At 43.4% G+C, this 19955-nt stretch overlaps 3 protein-coding genes and 1 long non-coding RNA gene across 5 annotated transcripts; 2 read left to right on the plus strand and 2 right to left on the minus strand.

Annotated features, from left to right (window-relative positions):
• Positions 1-94: 94 nt before the first annotated feature.
• Positions 95-3329, minus strand: LOC147211302 (PRA1 family protein 3-like). Its single transcript, XM_086125457.1, has 3 exons — positions 3066-3329; positions 1988-2205; positions 95-1046 (listed from the first exon to the last, which is right to left on the minus strand). Exons 1-3 carry the CDS (start codon positions 3245-3247, stop codon positions 871-873), a joined length of 576 nt encoding a protein of 191 aa, XP_085981583.1. The 5' UTR covers positions 3248-3329; the 3' UTR covers positions 95-870.
• A 1959-nt stretch (positions 3330-5288) lies between these two features.
• uba3 (ubiquitin-like modifier activating enzyme 3) lies at positions 5289-12497 on the plus strand. 2 transcript variants are annotated; one of them, XM_086125492.1, is made up of 18 exons: positions 5289-5374; positions 5477-5515; positions 6719-6830; positions 6917-6997; positions 7056-7138; positions 8580-8660; positions 8771-8814; positions 8896-8960; positions 9064-9219; positions 9341-9443; positions 9509-9619; positions 9697-9750; positions 9939-9975; positions 10055-10136; positions 10206-10306; positions 11419-11482; positions 11561-11615; positions 11714-12497. In XM_086125492.1, exons 1-18 carry the CDS (start codon positions 5355-5357, stop codon positions 11800-11802), a joined length of 1377 nt encoding a protein of 458 aa, XP_085981618.1. In that variant the 5' UTR covers positions 5289-5354; the 3' UTR covers positions 11803-12497. The 2 variants fall into 2 exon arrangements, with proteins under 2 accessions (XP_085981618.1, XP_085981609.1); XM_086125483.1 differs by lacking the exon at positions 10055-10136 and having other exon boundaries at positions 9939-10053; positions 10169-10306.
• Positions 12498-12780: 283 nt separating this feature from the next.
• Positions 12781-16503, minus strand: LOC147211304 (uncharacterized). Its single transcript, XR_015102470.1, has 2 exons — positions 16295-16503; positions 12781-16007 (listed from the first exon to the last, which is right to left on the minus strand). It is a non-coding gene; the product is annotated as an uncharacterized LOC147211304 (long non-coding RNA).
• LOC147211305 (nuclear factor 7, ovary-like) lies at positions 15800-19108 on the plus strand. Its single transcript, XM_086125471.1, has 2 exons — positions 15800-16066; positions 17670-19108. The coding sequence occupies exons 1-2, from the start codon at positions 15800-15802 to the stop codon at positions 18873-18875; spliced, it is 1473 nt and encodes a 490-aa protein (XP_085981597.1). The 3' UTR covers positions 18876-19108.
• Positions 19109-19955: the final 847 nt, after the last annotated feature.

The raw sequence follows: 19955 nt of genomic DNA on the forward strand, positions 1-19955 counted from the left end.
TATAAACAATCCCACAAACGCAACTACCGCATACCATTCATAAAGTGAGGAGAAAAAACAAACGAACAAAAAAAAAAAAACAACGCATCATTAATTGGTTTCGACAGCCATGTTTAATATTTGGATCTGTGCTCACACCATGGAAAAAGTCACATGTAACAGAGGACAACACGTTACATCCATCTGAAAGCCTTTGTGCACAAACTGGGCAGTCGACACGCACTTGCGTGCACCCTACAGCCATTGCACTCATAATATAGCCGAAATAATAGACACAAACAGCAAACCTATACATATTAAGAGTCGAACAAAGCTGAAAGAGCCATTCCTTTTCGATTGCATAGGGAAGGTCGGCGGAGATACTCCCAAGCTAGTCTTTGCTTTCAGCACACGGTCACACAGTCTGAAAAATTGTTCTATTTATACTCAGGATTACTAGTGAGAACACATGTACACCAGAAGCGCATTGGCCTTGGATCAGTATTTGTAAGGCTCCTGAAGTAACAGAATGGAAGCTTTGCTTTGAAGAAGTCAATCGATGTTTCTTACTATAGATAAGAAATAAAAACTGGCAATGCCCGTGACAAAGCAGCGCGATCAAGTCGACGATGAAATTACCCAAGCTGCGTGCCAAAGGAGCCCAAAATCAGCAAGGGGATGAGTGTATTTTTAAATCCTCAGACATGGGAATGCTCTAACCTTTGCTGCCATTTGTCTTTCAACTGTGATTATGCAAAGCGTTTGTACACATTTGAAGGAGTGTGCTCATCTAACTAAAAGCAAACGAGAAGAGCGGCGGGCCCAAAAGTACAAATGTGATTCTACTTGTGGCATGCGGGATGATGGAGCAGACTTCCCTTTGCTCCGATCTTACTGCTTCAGTTTGCTCTCGATAAAATCCTGCATTTTGTTGACTCTCTCCTCCTGCTGATCCAAGAGATCCATGATGACGCCCATCGGAGTCTTCTTCATCCCAACAACTTCCATCTTGTTCTCCAGCCTGTTCTTCATGTTGCGCAGTCTCAGGGAGGCGTGGATGAGGATTACTGAACAGCAACAATAGAAAATAACACAAGTTTCAAAACGTATGTTAAAGACAACTCTTTTTACACGTAGATATTCTTTGCTGGAAAAATTAAGAGACAGAGAGAGCGAGACACACACATGCAGGTGTTAGTCGATGTGGCAGATCGCAAAGGCATGACATCAGTCAGTAAATGCGGTTGTGTCCACATTGAGAAACCATAGCGATCTGTAAACATGGGGCGGTGGGCAGGCCGCCTGGGACGTGATCACGCTGGCTCCAGCGGCATGTTAAAGCTCTAATGTTCGCTTCAACAGTCATATGGAGTGAGAGACAAAACTAAAACTGGTGAAATCTGTCATCTTTCAGAAGAGAATACTTGCCAGCGTAATTTATATGCTCTCTTTTGATTGAACAGTGAGTCAGAGTGAGCGTTTGGAAACTTATTCAGCTGCGGCAAAACCTCAGTTATGCTTTCCTGTGTGAGTCATACGGTAGAGACCTTACGTGAAAACCATCAGTAAGCCAGCATTGGCCAACTCCGATATATTAAAACAACAACGCGTGTTGTGATTTAGAACAATTTTTAGTCCAAAAAGATTTGGCTGAGGATTTGCAGTAATGTCTCTGCATACTTCAAGCAACAATAAAGAATTACCGTACTTGGATTATTTTGGCTCCCCCTACAGTTTTGCAGTGTGCCTTACTTTTCCTCCAGAGCATCGTTCAAGCAAACATATATATTTTTTCTGCCGATATTACACGTGTCTGTACGTCCATCATTTTCATAGTTGTCAACATGCATTGAGTATCCAGTATCTGAACAACTTCACGCTAAAGGAAATGGCGGTGACATGGTGAGAGGTTAAAAAGAAGTCATTCCAGTGAAACATGTCAATATTAAAAAAGAGAGAGATTATTTTAGTGGGCAGCAATTTTGTATATTTGTATGTAAAGACTTACACAGCAGAGGGAAGGTGATGCCAAAGATGAAGACCATGACACCGCCGCACAGCGACAGCAGGAAGTAACTGGTGACCATGACGCCGATAACAAACAGAGTGGGGTTCTTCCTCTTGAAGTTCTTGATGGTGGCTTGATTCTCTCCGGCCCACACGGAGCCCATGAATACCAAGGTCACGACAGTTCCTCCAAGAAACATGCCAAGTGGGTTCAGGAACCTGCGAAATGGACCGTAGCATTATTTTAGCCATTAGGTCAGTATCTTTAAACAATGTGCTGGTGGTCAAAAACTGCAGCAGCAAAAATGGTTCAGTGCTGCAAGCAGACAGGAATTACAAGGTCAGCATTCTGAGGAATTGGTCTAAAATATTCAAAGTAACTACACTTGTGAAGTTCGGTCTTTGACTCCACCTTGATTGTCTATATGTGCCCAGTTCAGGGTGTGTAAACCGCCTCTCGCCCAAAGTATACTGGAATCGGCCTAATCTAATACCAGTTTACCGTGACTCCTCAAGCACGATAGAAAATGCGTGTATGAAAGCATATTCAAATGAGAAAAATCAAAGTACTTTTAGTCCTGAATGAACATTATTAAACATCAAAGGATGCAAAGAGGGCGTAGCACATTTCCAATATGATTGAAAGCACGTTTGAGCTTCAATGACACGCATACGTGTCACTTGATTAGATGCGGAAATGGTAATTGCTGCAAAATTGTTCAGCAAAATGTTCTTTATCTCTTGGAAGTGAATAATATCTCGTTTTAGCTTGAACACTGGTCTACTTGACAATTATTGTTATTATGGTGGTACAATACTTTGAGAGCCCAGGATTGTAAAAGGCTGGTACTTGGAACCGAGTTTGACAACCACTAAACAGTAATGATCGTATTTGTGACTGTCCGACACAGAGCATTTGCGACACAAGCATGCGAGGGATCACATAAATGAGCTCCAAGGAATTGTCCATTAGGCATCAGAACGGCCACTTAAATCATCATGGGTGAGTCTACAAAAATAAAAAAGTATGCATGCTAAAAACTCGCCACCCAAGCTAGTCTGTGTTCGCTGGTACGAACCCAACGATGAGGAAAACCACCACAGCCGCGGCGAAGTAGTTCGTCTGGTAGTACATTAAATTGCTGATAACTCTGTTATTCCACTTTGCCACATCTCCAAACTCTGGTTTGGCGAAGCGCTCCGTTCCCGGATAGAAATCATCCCACGTTCTGAAAGGTGCAAGCTCCATTTTGGCTGCCATGACGTCAACGTGAAGTCGGGAAGTGCTCAGCTCACATCACAGAAAGTGCGACGCTGCTGCTGTGTGACAGGTCAGCTGATCACTGCCGTTTACAGTAGAGGCAGTTGGACTTGACGCCAAACTCTCGCGATAATTATTAGTGATGGCAATTCCGGCTCCTTTTAGAGAGCCGGCTCTTTTGGCTCTCTAAACAATGTGCTGGTGGTCAAACTCCCTAAAAAGATCCGGCTCTTTCGGCTCCCAAATGGCTCCTCAGTTTTTTTGTTGCTTAAATTAATTTAATACCAAAAATAACGTAATATTGTGTGTAAAATGAAATACTAATGCAAAAAATAGACATATCAAATATTTATTATTTATATGGCTTTATTTATATTCTTCTGAACATACTCAACATGGAGTACAACATGGAGTGCTACAAAAAAAAACAAAGTACAAAGACCCATCTCAAAACATGGTCGTCAAAAGGTTCCAATCTCTGAATGTGTATATTTATAAGCTTTTAACTATTTACAGTAAAACGACATAAGTAAGCTTTGAATACCACACAACAAATTATAAATTAAAAATTGTAAAACAAAAAGAAAAAAGAGGCATCCAGGTAAAGGTTTTAGCTTGTCTTTAGCGAAGATTGGCATTAAGAAAAACCAAGTAAGTATTAAGAAAAACCAACAAAGTACAAAGACCCATCTCAAAACTAGGTCATCAAAAAGTTCCAATCTCTGAATGTGTATATTTATAAGCTTTTAACTATTTACAATAAAACAACATAAGTAAGCGTTGAATACCACACAACAAATTATAAATTAAAATTTGTAAAACAAAAAGAAAAAAGCAGCATCCAGGTAAAGGTTTTAGCTTGTCTTTAGCGAAGATTGGCATGAAGAAAAACCAAGTGCCTCAGCTTTGAGGGGTTGATCCTGTTTCTCCTCTCTGTTAATATTTGCCCTGTTTTGGAGAAAATTCTCTCTGAGGGGACAGATGTTGCGACAACACACAGCCAACACAAAATGGCTGAAAATCACTTGCAATCATTTTACCCAGTTCCTCGTCAATTGTGTTCTGTTTTGCTGGTTTTATATCTTTTTGCATAAAGTGGCTCATACAGCTCTGGGTTGTACATCTAGGCAGTTGTGACACTGCAGCAGCAGCAACAGTTGCAGACACACTAGCACCTTCATTAATAGCTGGTTCCCTTGCTTGTCTTTTCTCTTCAAATTGTACTGATGGGTGGACTTTTCTGATGTGCCTGTGCAAGTTATTTGTGGAGCCTGATCGATGGGATATTTTAACCTTGCACAGTCTACACGCTGCCTTTGAACTATCAATTGAATTGAAATGAGTCCAAATTTCACGGCGTTTCCTATCCATTTTCTCACCTTTCCGCTTCCCACCGTGTTGTTTTTTTCGCTAACTAGCTCTCTCGTCTCCTCGTCTGTTTTGTTCGCGTGCTGCTCAGTGTGCTGCTGTGTGTCTCTTCTCTAACCCCTCCCCTTTCTCTAAACTGCAGCGCGTGTGTGTGTGTGTACGTGTAACCCTGTGTGTGTGTAACCCTCCCCTTCCTCTTCTACCACGGATCTTGACCAATCACGTGCGGCGGGGGGAAAAAAACAGGAGAAAAAAAAAGTCAGCTACTATTCGGACCGGCTCCCGATGAGGAGCCGGCTCCCATCGTTCACTTCCAAGAGCCGTCTCTAAGAGCCGGCTCGTTCGCGAACGACACATCACTAATAATTACAGGCTGATTGTTGTTGGTGGGAAGCATAAAACGCAAGGTTTGCTTTTCCTTGTGTCAGCGTCACAGAATTATCTTTCATAGGCGCGGTGTTACTGCACAGGAAAACCCATGTTTGTGGTTCCCGGGAGCGAGTTTTAATGCAGTAATAAAATATCTCCACAAATGGATGTATTTACTTATTTATGACACGAAAAGCCCATTGAAGACAATTTACACTTTGGTCTCCGTTCAGTATTAAGGCAATGGCTGTTTACAGCTGCAATGGCTGTTTACAAACAGCCATTGCGCTCTCTGAAGCTGCGTCGAGCTGCGCAGCTTTGACGCTCGCCAACTACTCCGTCACACTCGAGGACATGGGACCGTGAAAGTATGGCGGATGCCGAGGAGCCGTAAGTCTCAATGGATGAAAATGCTTTTTATCGGAGTTTGACGTTTCGCAATTTGACCCTATCGCGGCATGTTTCAAATCTATTCCCATTTTTTTCTTCCAGGGAGAAGAAAAGAAGGCGAATAGAGGACCTGACAGACAAGTTAGTGACGAATGCTAATGAAAGGTTTCTCTGCCCGGCAGTAGGATTGCGTTAGGCATTGAGGCCAGAAAACATGCACATTCACATAATTTAATCCAAATAAACCGATTTTACTGTCAGTCACTAAACTCATTGTATCCAAATGTGCTCTTAACGTATCTTTGTTTTCATTGACAAGTGATCAACAACAATGGCGTTCTTCTGACCACATTAGGTACACGCGTATTTATCCTGAAAGTAAATTGTTTTGACAAGATGAACTCGTGTAAGGAGATCTGGCTTGGTCAGGAGTCCATCAGATATTTTAAGTAAGCATCAACCCTGAGAAAATGAGATTTAAATTACTTTGAATCGTGTGTTTAGTGTGAGACAGCTAATTTACTGTTGTTATACATAAACCGAGCAGTAATGATGACAAATTGTTTTGTCACCATTGTAGCTTGATGGAAAACTGCCAGGCAGTTGTTTAAAAAGTGGCGCAAATAACTCAATGAAGCCTGAACCATCAACATGTGCAGAAATATTTCACTGCGGTGGATATAAAATGTGGTGGCCCATTAGTCCAGTGGTTAGCACGTCGACTTCACAGTGCAGAGGTACTGGTTCAATTCCAGCTCCGGCCTCCCTGTGTGGAGTTTGCATGTTCTCCCCGGGCCTGCGTGGGTTTTCTCCGGGTACTCCAAAAACATGCATGGCAGGCTGATTGAACACACCAAATTGTCCCTAGGTGTGAGTGTGAGTGCGCATGGTTGTTCGTCTCTGTGTGCCCTGCGATTGGCTGGCAACCGGTTCAGGGTGTCCCCCGCCTACTGCCTGAAGACGGCTGGGACCCCCGGCTCCAGCACCCCCCGCAACCCTAGTGAGGATTAAGCGGTTCGGAAAATGGATGGATGGATATGAAATGTTTACACACCCCTGTTTAAATGACACAAAACGTGAGATGAAAATAAATAATTTCAAAACCTTTCGCACCATTAATGTAACCTCTGACCTATAAACTGCTCAACTCATTTGAATTAAAAAAACAAAGTCTTTTCGAGCGTTTCCAACAGACCATAAGACCTTTTGTGTTTGGGAGGTTTGAAATGGTCCAATGAAACCTTGGTTGAACATTTTGGCCATAATTCAAAAAGGTGTGTTTGTCTTGTATGATTCTTCTGATCGTCAAGATGTTCTCGCGTGTGTGTGTGTGTGTGTTTTTAGAATGGCTGTAGATGGTGGTGCCTGCGACTGGGACGGCCGGTGGAATCACGTGAGAAAGTTCCTGGAGAGACCCGGTCCGTTCACACATCCCGATTTCGAGCCAAGCACAGAGGTGAAAGGGACGCTTCCATAGCCACGTCAACATTGTATGAGCGATGACCTCATAATTTCCCCGCCCTGGTGCACGTGTCGCTTCAGACTCTCCAGTTCCTGTTGGAAACGTGCAAGATTTTAGTGATTGGTGCTGGTGGACTTGGCTGCGAACTGCTTAAAGATTTGGTAGGAAGTGGACTGAGAGTGCCCTAAACTTTGTTCTAACAAGCTTGTGTTGTTGCAGGCCCTGTCTGGGTTTCGCCTCATCCATGTGGTTGACATGGACACTATTGACTTGTCAAACCTCAATCGGCAGTTTCTTTTCAGGTAGCTTTCCTTTTTATTATTTTATTCTCAGTCTTTTTCAGATTGTCATCTGATCCCCCCCCCCCCCCCCCCCGCACACCTTCCCTCGGTCAAAGTTCGGAATTTCTATAAAGACGCTATATAATGTACTTGTATGTTGATGTCAGGTCAAAAATGTTCTTGATTGTTGTTGTTGTTGTTTTTTTGCTTAGTTTTTTTTAAGGCACACCATATTACCATCATACATGAAAAAAAAAACATACATACACACACATAACATGTAGCGAGTAGCAGCTTGTGTCTGAGTTGCTTTTGTTCGCCGTGCAACTAAATAGAGGTTGCTTTGAGCAGAGGAAAGGATCCTCCAACAGATGGGGGGGGGGGGGGGGGGTTGAACATCGCTTGTCAATCTGGTGATAGGTGGTCGTGTTATTACTTTGGTTGATGCTAAATACTGTCCACAAGAAAGCAGGAAGTAGTTCTGGTCTGACAAAAACGCCTGCAATCGATTAGATGTGGATGAGCATGAGAACGCAAACATGAATGTTCAATTAGAACGAATTGAGGCAGCGTTTATCTCTCGCTCCCACAGCGACAATTACATTATTCCACAGTTTAACATTGGAAACGCACCGCTGGAAAGAGCTCGGGCTTGGCTCATAGGACTACATTTCCCATGATTCCTGGAAACAGAAGCAGGAAATAGTCCAAGTTCTAGTATGACAAAAACACACAGGCGACTGCAAGAGTTTACTGCGCATTAGAATGACAACGTGAACATGATGGTAAGGAATTGGAATTAAGGACGACAAACTGAAACGCTGATTTATCCATTGTTAGGGCGCACAGTTGGTTTTTGAGAAAATTAAAGGATTTTCAGTTTCTCGAACTAACCCGTGAGAGGCAACATGGTGCCACAGGCCATCCAGATTGCCTGAAATACACAGAACATAAAGAGTTGAGGTTGAAGAAAGAGAAAAAGTTTGGCCAAATGTTACCTTATCTGATAACACAAGACTGGTTTGAATCGGAAAATTGCTTTTGATTTAAAAGATGTGAGTGCATCTAATCGAACAAAATCGTTGCACATAAAAGTTTATCGGGATGCGTGTCGAATCGCCTCTTAGTGAAGAGAAATTGGAAGGAAATGCCACATTGACAGTAACCTACTTGCGTCCCATTGACTTGAAAAGTTCCACTTGAAAATGAACCGTCCTTGAATTATATCGCACCCCTTTATATCGAGATCCATGTTGAATCGGGCTTGCTTGGACAAACTCGGTGTTGATGGCACCTCAGAATTTGCTATTGTTAAAAATTCTTGCCATTGTATTTTCCACTTGCTTGGCCGAAATGGCTTTGTTTGAGACACCTTTTGAGTCAAGGTGCTCTGACCTATGATAATGTTTGTTTCCCCGCCCCCCTCACTGTTAATTGTTTTTGTTTGAACTTGTTTCATCAGACCTAAAGATGTTGGACGACCAAAAGCAGAAGTGGCTGCTGACTTCATCAACAGTCGCATCTCTGGATGTAAAGTTGTCCCGTATCCTACTGGAAACCAAGTCTCTGACTCTCGGATGACCGTGATCTCATCACACTTGCGAACAACATGAGCGTGCTTTTACAGTAATTCCTCAACAGTTCCACATTCAGTCACTACAAGAAAATCCAGGACTTTGATGAGTCCTTCTACCGGCGTAAGTATCAGATGTCAACTTGAGCGAGCGAGTGAGTCAAGTCAGCGGACTTGACTCCCTGACCTCCCGGTCTCCCTGCAGAGTTTCACATCATCGTCTGTGGGCTGGACTCCATCATCGCCAGGCGATGGATGAACGGCATGCTGGTGGGAAGCTGCGCTCTCTTCAACAGATGCTCATCAAGTTCCGTAAAATGAGATTTAGCTCAGTGACCGTTTTTTTTTTTTTTTTTTTTTTTGCCAAGTTTAGATATCCCTCCTGAGCTATGAAGATGGAATACTGGACCCCAGCTCCATCATCCCCCTCATTGACGGGGGCACGGAAGGCTTTAAAGGAAACGCCCGCGTCATTTTACCCGGCATGACGGCTTGCATCGACTGCACACTTGAGCTGTACCCACCGCAGGTCAGGCTCCCGCTCGGTTTTCCCTCCTTACACTTCTAAAATGGAGCGTTGGCAAGATTTATCCAGTAGCATTGTAGCGCCCAAGAAGTTGACTCGAACCTGCTCTTTTTCCAATGCTCAGGTTCACTTCCCCATGTGCACCATTGCGTCCATGCCGAGGCTCCCCGAACATTGCATTGAATATCCCCGATTGTTTCAGTGGCCCAAAGAAAAGCCATTTGGAGGTACGGAGCCCATTCTGCCCTTCCGGTGTTGCCGGAGAATCACCGTCACCTCCTTTGTTCTCCAGAAACCAGTTTAGACGGCGATAATCCCGAGCACATCCAGTGGATGTTTGAGCGAGCGCTGGAGCGAGCTGCACAGTTCAACATAACAGGAGTCACATACCGACTCACTCAAGGTCACGTCCGTTTTGCACGCTCACCCGAACGGACGGCTTTTGCGTTGTCGGGTGTTAACGAGACTCCATTTTTGCAGGCGTCGTAAAGCGGATCATTCCTGCCGTGGCGTCCACAAATGCCGTTATCGCCGGTACGAAACTGTACCGTAATTACTGTACTCTAATTCAGTAGCTCCTGTATTTTATTTGGCGTTCATCTTGTCAGATTTAAATAGCCGTTTCAAAATGATGTTTGATCCTCCACTGACAAATGTCCCAAAGAGGTCTTTGAGCTTCAGTCCCGTTTTGCTTCTTCCACTTGTGCTTGTGTTCTTTGCAGCTGCCTGCGCAAGTGAAGTTTTTAAAATTGCGACAAGGTTTGTGCCGGAAGCACGTTACAAGTCATTCTGCTCAATCGATGGCTTTGTCCGACGCACATCACATCTCTTGTTACAGTGCGTATATTCCTTTAAATAATTACCTGGTCTTCAATGATGTGGACGGACTCTACACTTACAGTTTTGAAGCTGAGCGAAAGGTTTGTTGTCCGGGTCTTGATCATCCCCCCAGACGAGCAATAACGCAGCCCTGTGTTTGTGACGGGCAGGACAACTGTTCGGCGTGCAGCCAGGTGCCTCAAGACCTTCAGTTCCCGCCTTCTGCAAAACTACAGGAGGTCTTGGAGTACCTGACAGAGAACGCCTCCCTGTGAGTAACACTCAACCACTTTTCCACCAAGCCGGACAGCAGCACTGTTACTATGCAAACCTAAATCCACTGAAGTTGGGACATTGCCTTAAACCGAACTAAAAACTGAATGCAATGATTTGCAATTCATGTTCAACCAATATTTAATTGAACACCCTACAAAGACAAGAGAGTTCATGTTCAAACTGATAAACTTGGTTGTTTTTAGCAAATAACAATTAGAATTTTATGGCTGCAGCACGTTCCGAAAAAACTGTGGCAGGGTCACGTTTACCACGGTGTTGCATCACCTTTTCTTTGAGCAACATTCAGTAAACATTTGGGAACGGCGGACACCGATTGTTGAAGCTTTGGATTTGGAATTCTTTCCCGTTCGTGCTTGGTGTACAGCTTCAGCTGCTGAATGGTCCGGGGTCTCCGGCTAATATTTTACGTTATCAGTTTTTGTGTTCGGCAAGCTTTCCGATTATATGAACCTTTTTGAAAATAGGAAAAAGACAGTTATGGGACTCAGCAGATTTGCTGATTCCGTCAGATGGATGCCCCGTAAAAAGGGATTGGATCGGGGCGGGGTTGACGCAAATGAAGTTTCTGGTGGGCACGAGTCACCGTTTAGAGGGAATTCTGATTCATCAACATATGCAGGGCGGTGAGGAAAATATGCACGTGTAATGAATCCGGCGGTAATTTTTCCTCTATGCTCAACTCGTGTGCAGGGTACGAAGAGTTCTACGCATTTAGTGGTTAACCAGGCATTGTGTGTTCACAAGCAATAAAAGCGTCTTTTCTTTTTGTGGTGAAGCATGGTATTTCTGTGTGTATCATAGTGCATTTTTGTTGCATGGAATTGACAAAGCAGGTTATTCATTGGCCGTAATCCCTTCAATGATGCGCAAAAGAATCACAGAATTTTTGGAAATTGCACTAATAAAGCCAAATGAATGTCATTTTTTGGTTGACACATTTGACAATCACCGGACGAACTGACATGCTGCAGTGTTAAATTTTGTTTGGGCACACAAAATAGCAAACGGCATGCAATGAAAGTGTTCTGCTTGGTTGGACCCGAGTTAACAATGAAGAAAAAGCATGACATTTCTATTATTTGCCAGGCAAATGAAATCTCCGGCTATCACCACAACTCTGGAAGGCAAAAATAAGACACTGTACCTGCAGGTAATAGAAGCACACAAGTCAGCATGTTATTTGCATTTAAAACTCGAAACTATAGTACTAATTTACTTTTAATTGCAGTCTGTCAAATCAATTGAGGAACGAACACGGCCAAACCTCTGCAAAACCTTGAAAGGTACGAAATGGCAAATGACCTTTTGTCCTTATGCTGTTGACATCTATACAGTGTTTGTATAAGAACGTATTGATTTTCATTTTTGTCTATTCGTGCAGAGCTGGGCTTGTCGGACGGACAGGAATTAGCAGTGGCAGACATCACCACACCTCAGACAGTCCTCTTCAAGCTCAATTTCACTGCCTAAAAGCCGTTTGGATTGCAAAGCACTGACGTGACCTTTGGCTTCCTCTGTCAAAATGTTACTGTAGCGCATCTGATTATGAGTGTATATAGGACAAGTAAAATTCTCATTGGTCAGATAACATTAATAATATTGTTTACTTGTGTGTGGATGCCCATTGTGGAGTTCTTCCTGTCGATCCAATGAGAATGATCATGACAGAGCTGTAATGCAGGTTCATTTTTTTGACTCATTTGAAGATTTGTGGTTCAGGTTTCATTCATTTATTCATGTTGCAGTGGCAAGAGATCATAAGAGAAAGCCAGGCGGCTTAGGTTTTATTCACCTTTCAACTCAAGGAAAGCCACTAAATTATTAAACCTGTCACAAAAATATGAAACAAAACTAAGTCATTCCTGGAAGATCCTCGTAGGTTGGAAAGGGCGAGGATGTGTACATAAACGATTAAGAGGTGAGGTCTGGAATTAAATTTGGAATACCAAAGTGACAAAAATATACAAACAAAGGTTTGTGGACTCCTGCTAATCTAATGCTAAAATCATTTGTTAAAAAAAGGGGGGGGGGGGGTTACTTCTGACACATGCTACTCTCAGTCCATGACAATTTGTATACACTCCACGGCAACTATAAAATTCCAATACTGCACCACTGTATTGTCAGAACTGTTAAGTATTAATTAAACGAAACAATGGAAACAATCTCGTATTATGCTGTTGCCAAACACTATGCGGCCACATGCAGAAATATACCATTTGTTTTGAAGTAATGCTTCCGATTTTGGATTAAACTTCCTTTGTGACGTCAAAATAACGCGATAGGTAGAGAACTTGGGAGAAGTTCAAGTAATTGCTTTTGCTGCGACCGTGTGCTCATGTTTTGTAACTACAATCTCTGGTCCTGATGATGTAGCTTGGTTTTAATGACGTCGACGTAACCCGAATATGTACATAGGTCGGAACGATGACATATCGTAAGGCAGGATTTCAAGTCTTAAGTACCAAAACTATATTTATTCAAATATGTTTCAGCCAGAAATATTGCAGCGACAGCACTGGGACAAACATTGTGCCACAGTCACGAAGATGCATATTATTTACTGTTTAAAATGTTTACATTTGAGACACGAAATTTTAGTGTGAGTCAGATTTCAGGAGATAGACGTGTATAGCCGTTCGAAAACTACGTTGTCAGGTCGGCTGCATGGTCAAAAGAATCTGTATGATGATTACAGATGTGAATGACATAGTGAATGGTTGTGTTTCCTTTCGGACTCTGCAATTGGCTGGCTTCCAATCCAGGCCGCCTCCAAGACAAAATCAGCTCCAGCTCAGCCTCATTGTGAACAAGATGTAGAAAATGGATGAATGGGCATGTTCAGGTCTTGGTGAAGGCCTGCTAAACACGCAAACAAACATAAGAATTCACACATACTGTATCCCAGATAAGGAGCACATTTTGGTACATGAATGTGTTTGAGGGCGGCATGGTGACGAGTGGTTACCGCGCCCGCCTCACAGTGCAGAGGTGCTGGGTTTGATTCTGGCTCCAGCCTTCCTATGTGGAGTTTGCATGTTCTACCTGTGCCTGCGTGGGTTTACTCTGGTTCCCTCCCACATTCCAAAAACATGCATGGGAGGTTAACGGAACACTCTAAATTGTCCCTAGGTGTGATTGTGACCACGAATGGTTGTTCGTCCATGTGTGCCCTGTGATTGGCTGGCAACCAGTTCAAGGTGTACCCAACCCACTGCTCTAACACACCTGGCATAGGCTCCAGCACACGCGCGACCCTTGTGAGAATAGGTGGATTAGAAAATCGATGGAGTATATTTGAGAAGATTGTATCAATTGAGTAATGGCACTGCCATTAAGTATGGCAGTTCATTTGGACATTCTATGCACTCTGGAAAGAAAAACAGGTGCACTTCCGAGAATGAGCATTTATGCTGGGAAAAATATTTAATCCCCCCCCCCCCCCCCCCGACCCCTTCAATTGCAACTTTTTATTCTTGGCACATTACAACTTTTTTCACGAAAAGTTGACTTTCTTCTTGTAATGTTGCCATTTTTTTCTTTGCATCATAAGCCAAACAACTCTTCAAAATGCATGTTGAATAATTATAGTACAATTTTGCATTATAAAACCATTTTGTTTCCCCTCGTTATTTAACAATCTCTCAAAGTGCCCAATTCCAACATACTGTATGTCAACTAGAGTGAGGCATTACATCTCTTAAAAAAAAAACGTCGCTCTAGTTGGACTGTGTAGGGAACACATTGAGGCCTGCACACCGCAGATTGCAAGCAATAGATTATGATGAGTCAGTCATAGGTTAAAAAAGGTCAAGTGTGACATAAATTTGGCCAACCATCTTTAAGTACATTTTCGGGTTTTTTTTTAATGCAACCCACTCGGGTTATAATAGTTAGACCCACAGCAACATGCTACTAACGAAAATGCCTTTTGTTCGGCACTCTCTGGTGAGTGACGTCATTTACAGAAGGCAGAGTCGCTAGTCAACCATAGTACTGCATTGTTGATTGTCCGGAGAGATTGTCATTGCTCTTTGTCATTGTTACGAGTTATTCGGGGAAATGCCTCGGCGCTGTGCGGCAATCCGCTGATCACATTCAGACAAACAGCTGTTTGAAAAGGGCACGAAAATGGACCAAAAATTAACAAACTTTAAAAATAAGTAATTAAAAACAGAGGCAGACTAAATAAAGTATTGGGGAGTGGTATGTAACCTGCCAATGAAAGTGGAAAACGAGACAGGGCTGGGGCTTTCCATGACAACGGTAAAAAAAGAGGGGAGGATCCAAAACTACACAGCACCCATGACACGACAAACCAAAACTTGAAAAGTGTCCACCACCCGCACCGAGGCCCTCAGCACCTCCATCCATCCATCCATTTTCCGATCTGCTTTGTCCTCCCAAGGGTTGCGGTCGGGGGGGGGGGGGGGGTGCTGGAGCCTATCCAAGCCATCTTTGGGCAGCGGGGGACACCCTGAATCGGTTGCCAGCCAATCGCAGGGCACACAGAGAGAAAAACCATCCGCGCTCACACTCACACCAAGGGACAGGACCGGGGAGAACATGCAAACTCCACACAGGAAGGCCGGAGCCGGAATCGAACCCACAACTTCTGTTGACGTGCTAACCACTGTTCCACCGGGCCGCCCGCCCTCAGCACCTGTCAAACAAAAAGAAACACACGCTTAAAACATGCCATTATGGCTGCCCCATACCACTACAAAGAAAATGGAACATTCACCCCAAACCAAAAGAACCCAAAACTAAAAAATGTCAAACTGAGATAAAACAATTTATAAACAAACAAATATAAAGCAAAAGGCAAATTTAGCACAAATTTTGCAGAAAAGAACACATGAGAAATAATATCTGACTGGCTTTGTACACTACACTTCCCATAGTGAGCCCTGCTATTGTTATTTTAGACGTGACATCACACTTCCGGGTTTGACGCTCGTCAGGATCTCACTTTGTTTTTAAAGACAAACCCCATCTTTTGTGTGTTGCTGAAAGAGTTGGATGTATATTTTTGTTCTGTATCTGGCTGTAAAAATAGGAAAGCTGTGAAAACCTTGAAATTATGTTTCCATGTTAATATCTTCAATTTTTCTTAATTTTTATTTAGGACCCCTGGTATTTATTTCTTTTTACATTTTAAAATGTTTTTGGTGAATGTGATATCGAATGTGTATTTCTCTCACACGCGATGCTTCTGTTATCTATAATCTGTTAATAAAGTTAGAAAAAAAGGATCTCACTTCGGGGAAATGATTACTTTGTCGGATTTAAGAATTATAAATTGTTTTTTTCCCAGCTTTATTTATTGTATTTTGTTTAATTATTTTACTTGCGACAAAAATATTCCATTTGGGATTTTCAAAAATGACTTCACACCTGACATTGAAAGGGGTTGGATTGGGGTTGTTTGTTTCCTGGTTCAGCGTCGAGAAGGAAGTGAACAAAAATGGCTTCTGCCTCTTTCGCAGACGATTTGACTTGTTCAATTTGTCTGACACTTTTTACCGATCCGGTCACTCTTCTCTGCGGCCACTCTTTTTGCAGAAAATGTCTGATATGCTTTTGGAACACACAGCACCAGTGTCCGCAATGCCGGGCGCCTCTCGCCTGCACGGAAGAAGATTTATGTACCAACTTCGTCTTGCTCAGTCTTGCTGAAAAAGCCAAACAAACAGACGTGATCGACAAAGAGCACATTACAGCAAAGGCAGAGGTAAAGTATGCCAGGGCAAGTATTCACTCATTGTAAGCGTTCACCATGCTTTTTACTTGTGATATGTCGATATGTAGTGCACTTGTTATTTTCTCCGTCTCGCCTTTGATTTGATCTTGATGATCTTCAACGATCAAATAAAGCGTATAGTCTCAAGAGCATCGACTTTGTATTAAGTGTTAAATTAGAGAAGGTTGCAGAAGGAAGCAAAAGTTTGTAATTCCATACCGTGGCGGACAGGGGCAAACGCGCTGCAAACCGCTGAACTCCGCAATGAAGTCTGTATTCTGCTCATATTCAATCATGCTGTATAACTTTGCCATGCCCGCAGTGTAGCTTGGCGTCCTTGGAACAATCATCACCTAGAATTGGAATACACCCTACTGATGACGCACAAACTTGGGAATGCGCCAAGCTGAGAATCGGTTTAGGAGAAACGAAAGTTATGATATCAAACTTTGTGTCTCGGCACCGCCCTTCTGATGGTATAAAAATGATGTGAATCTCTTCCTGCTTCGCACTCGTGACGCACAGCCTTTGTCTGTAATTCGCGGGTGCCCGGAATATTCCGTTATTAAAAGCTTCGAAGGAACTGTCCATCGACTCCAGCCTTTATTTGGATTACAAACATTCTCCTCCTCCGAAATTCAACGAACACGCGGGGGAGAGGAGGCCACTCTTCCCCGAACAGCAAACACAGGAATTTTGTAAAAAACAAATAAACCCAAACATAAATGCAGGAAGACACACACAAAAGCAAGAAAGAACTGCTGCAATCACAACAACTACGTGGAAGGAAACATTACAAGACACCAAACAAATGCAAAACTAACAAAAACCGCTGTGGAAATCCAAAAATCACAAACAGTCTTTAAATGCCAAAGGTTACTCATCATCGCGTAGCCCCTGTCGACCACATAAACAGTGATGTCATGTGGCCGAAAATGCGGCCTTTGGAGGACCCAGCCTGTGAATTTGGACACAGCAATAGACATGATAGGCGAAAGACTCTGAATCTTAAAGTGTGTATAAATGAAAGAAACTGGAGTTGTCATCATTTGAATCGGGTGTGCTGGAATAGGGAGACATACAAAACACGCAAGACATCGAGGAATGGAGCTGGACATGGCCGCTATACTTCTTCTCGCTTAGCTAATGTGTTCCATGTGTGAGTTTGATACACCGCTGTAGTTTTCTGGAAGAATCCAAATAAGAATACATGTCATTTTTCACTCGGTGTCCGACACCCACTTTTGGCTCCAGACGCCCGAATTGAGAATAACTGGTGGATCCAAACCTCCGCAATATAGTGCGTGTCGCGGCTAAACACAAGCTTTAAGCCACCGAGTTGCTGCACCGTTGAACAAGCGGTCCGATTATTTCTTCAGGTCATTCTTCGTTGTGTTTCATTAAACTCCACTAAATTTCCAACCGTTGTTAATGAACGTCAACATGGCGGTGACCGGCTGTGACGGCGTTGACAGCAGTCGAAAAACATTGCAACAACAAAAAAAAAAGGGGGAGCAATATAGTGCAGAAGAATTGCTCTTTCAAATATGTTTCTTGTGGCCGTGTTAGTCATCCAAACATATTTTGTCGACAGGTTGCTAAAATGTGTCCGGAGCACGATGAGAAGCTGAAACTATACTGTGTGACCGACCAGCAGCTGACTTGCATCATATGTCGAGATGGCGAGCGACATGAAGGACACACTTTCAAACCCATCAAGGAAGCAAGCGCATCTCTGAAGCGGGAGCTGGAAAAGCGACTGGACCACATTCCTGGATACATAAAAACTTTGGAGCGGTTGTTAAACACTCAGAGGGAAAATATAAACGCAACTCAGGACAGGTCTTGTCAACTGGGGAGCCAAATCAGTGCGCAGTTTGAGGAGCTGCACCAGTTTTTGCGAAAAAGAGAGGAGGAGCTGAAGAATGAGGTGACACGGCAACAAAACGTTGACGTGGAGCAAATGACCAAGATGCTGAATGCTATCGAGGCAGAGCTGTCCCAGAGTAGAGCGCTGCAGGCTAAGGCTGTCTCCGTTTTGGCAATTTCCGACCCCGAGACGTTTCTCAAGGGCTGGGCCAAAGGCAACAACGTAATGCTTCAAGGAGCATCCCGACCAAAAGCAAATGATCTCTCGGTCGTGGAAACCTCGCTTTCCCTGGGACCTTATGAGAGTCACCTCAAGTTTTTTGTATGGAAAGAGATGCTTCAGGTGATCGAGCCTCGAGAAGTGCGGCTCACGCTCAAAGGGGAGGAGTCCCAGACCAATCTGTCTGTGGACAGACGCAGTGTGCTCCACTGGACCGACCTTCGAAGTCAATCTGCATTTCCCCGAGAACCGAGAAACATGGCCTCACGGAATCTTTCGCAGCCAGAGCCTCAAAAAAACGCTCCATTCCGGCCCTACCTGGAACGTTTCAGTCCTTGGTATCATGGATTTGCCACCAGTGCGAATGTGTTCACTTCAGGGCAGCACTACTGGGAAATAGAGGTGGGCCAGATTGGCCAAACTGGCTTTTGGGAAGTGGGGATACAGGATCATATTCTCACATATGAGGGTGGAAATCTTTCCACCGGTTGTCCAGAAGGAGTCACTCCGCTAACTCTCCAGAGCATCCCACGAAAGATCGGGATCTATCTGGACCTCTCGTCCCAGAAGCTTTCTTTCTACAATGCAACCAACATGGCACACATTCACACGGTCAGCACGAAACGCTCTCGAGCAACATCAATGTCAGCAATGCTAAAAATGAATTACACAAAACCAAATACCCTCCCTTTTACAGTGTGCTGGTATTAAAGCACGTTTGGGTAAAACCCACCGCAGAAAACAGCAGAATTCAAAATACCCTTCTTTGACACTAGTGGAGTTGCAGGACGCAACAGCAATTCCAATATCATTGATGTCCATCCATCCATTCATTTTCTGATCGGCTTCAAATCAATGAAAAAAAGTTGTAAAATGTTGTTCTTAATTGTCCCATCATTTTCAGGAAAAGCTTCTCAAATCAATAAAAAATCCATAAAAATTAAGCTGTGGTGTTCATTTCATTTGTGTATGTCATTTTCTCCACCTTTCTAATTAATTTGTCATAAAATGCGCCTGGCGCCGTTCCCACCAAACCCCGCTCTCGGGCAACATGCCTTCGCCCCGTCTCCGATCAGTTCCGATGATGATCACGTGATCACTTCGGGTCGTTTCGGGGAACTGTATTTTCTGGTATTAGCTTGTCATTGAAGTTATCGTCCTCAGCAAGTGACAGACAAGACAAATATGCCGGGACAATGTCACTTTCAAGTGGCGTGGCTGGACCAGCCAGAATTCCGTGATTGGGTCAGGTAAGTTGCCGGCTATAATACGTCGGCCTACTGCCGAGTGTGCAAGAAGGGCATCTCATTGAAAGTTTGGGTGTGTTTCGGCGCTGAAGACTCACGCAAAAGGCTTGAAGCACATGAAAGGTATGTTACATCGTCCATTTCATACAGGCCCATTTTCATTACAGTGAAACTCCTCTATAACAAAACCTACATGGACGAAAATACCCCCAGTGTGAAAAAATCTTCATGCATTAACACCATTCCCATTTTCCTGCCCCCCATACAACGAAACCCCCCCTATTGCGTTATACGAAATCTTTTTCTCTGCTCTTGACTCGCGATGAGATTCACTTCAACGAAGTCTAATCCAACAGCGACCGCTACTGCTTTGTTCGGAAACGGCAACAGCACCCACCACACAGGTTTACACATGCATAGTAGTCCAGAAAGTATTTGCTATTGTTAGTTTCAGACGCATCAAGATAAGAAGATAAGAAAACCTTTATTAGTCTCGCAATGGAGAAATTCCCAATTCACAGCAGCAAAGTTATGAAAGGAAGAA

The sequence above is a fragment of the Hippocampus guttulatus genome, chromosome 1, assembly GCF_054856545.1.
Source record: "Hippocampus guttulatus isolate MCC_2025c chromosome 1, RoL_Hgut_1.0, whole genome shotgun sequence".
Taxonomy (NCBI): Eukaryota; Metazoa; Chordata; class Actinopteri; order Syngnathiformes; family Syngnathidae; genus Hippocampus; species Hippocampus guttulatus.

Excerpts from the sequence above, each read along its gene's own strand:
- LOC147211302 (XM_086125457.1), bottom strand. The coding sequence starts at position 3,247 with ATGGCAGCCAAAATGGAGCTTGCACCTTTCAGAACGTGGGATGATTTC. Across the intron at positions 2,206-3,065 it reads GTGGTTTTCCTCATCGTTGG|GTTCCTGAACCCACTTGGCA; the intron begins GTTCGTACCAGC and ends TCCATTTCGCAG. Across the intron at positions 1,047-1,987 it reads CATCACCTTCCCTCTGCTGT|TAATCCTCATCCACGCCTCC; the intron begins GTAAGTCTTTAC and ends GTTGCTGTTCAG.
- uba3 (XM_086125483.1), top strand. The coding sequence starts at position 5,355 with ATGGCGGATGCCGAGGAGCC. Across the intron at positions 9,444-9,508 it reads CAAAGAAAAGCCATTTGGAG|AAACCAGTTTAGACGGCGAT; the intron begins GTACGGAGCCCA and ends TTTGTTCTCCAG. Across the intron at positions 10,054-10,168 it reads ACATCACATCTCTTGTTACA|ACGAGCAATAACGCAGCCCT; the intron begins GTGCGTATATTC and ends TCATCCCCCCAG.
- LOC147211305 (XM_086125471.1), top strand. The coding sequence starts at position 15,800 with ATGGCTTCTGCCTCTTTCGCAGACGATTTGACTTGTTCAATTTGTCTG. Across the intron at positions 16,067-17,669 it reads ACATTACAGCAAAGGCAGAG|GTTGCTAAAATGTGTCCGGA; the intron begins GTAAAGTATGCC and ends TTTTGTCGACAG.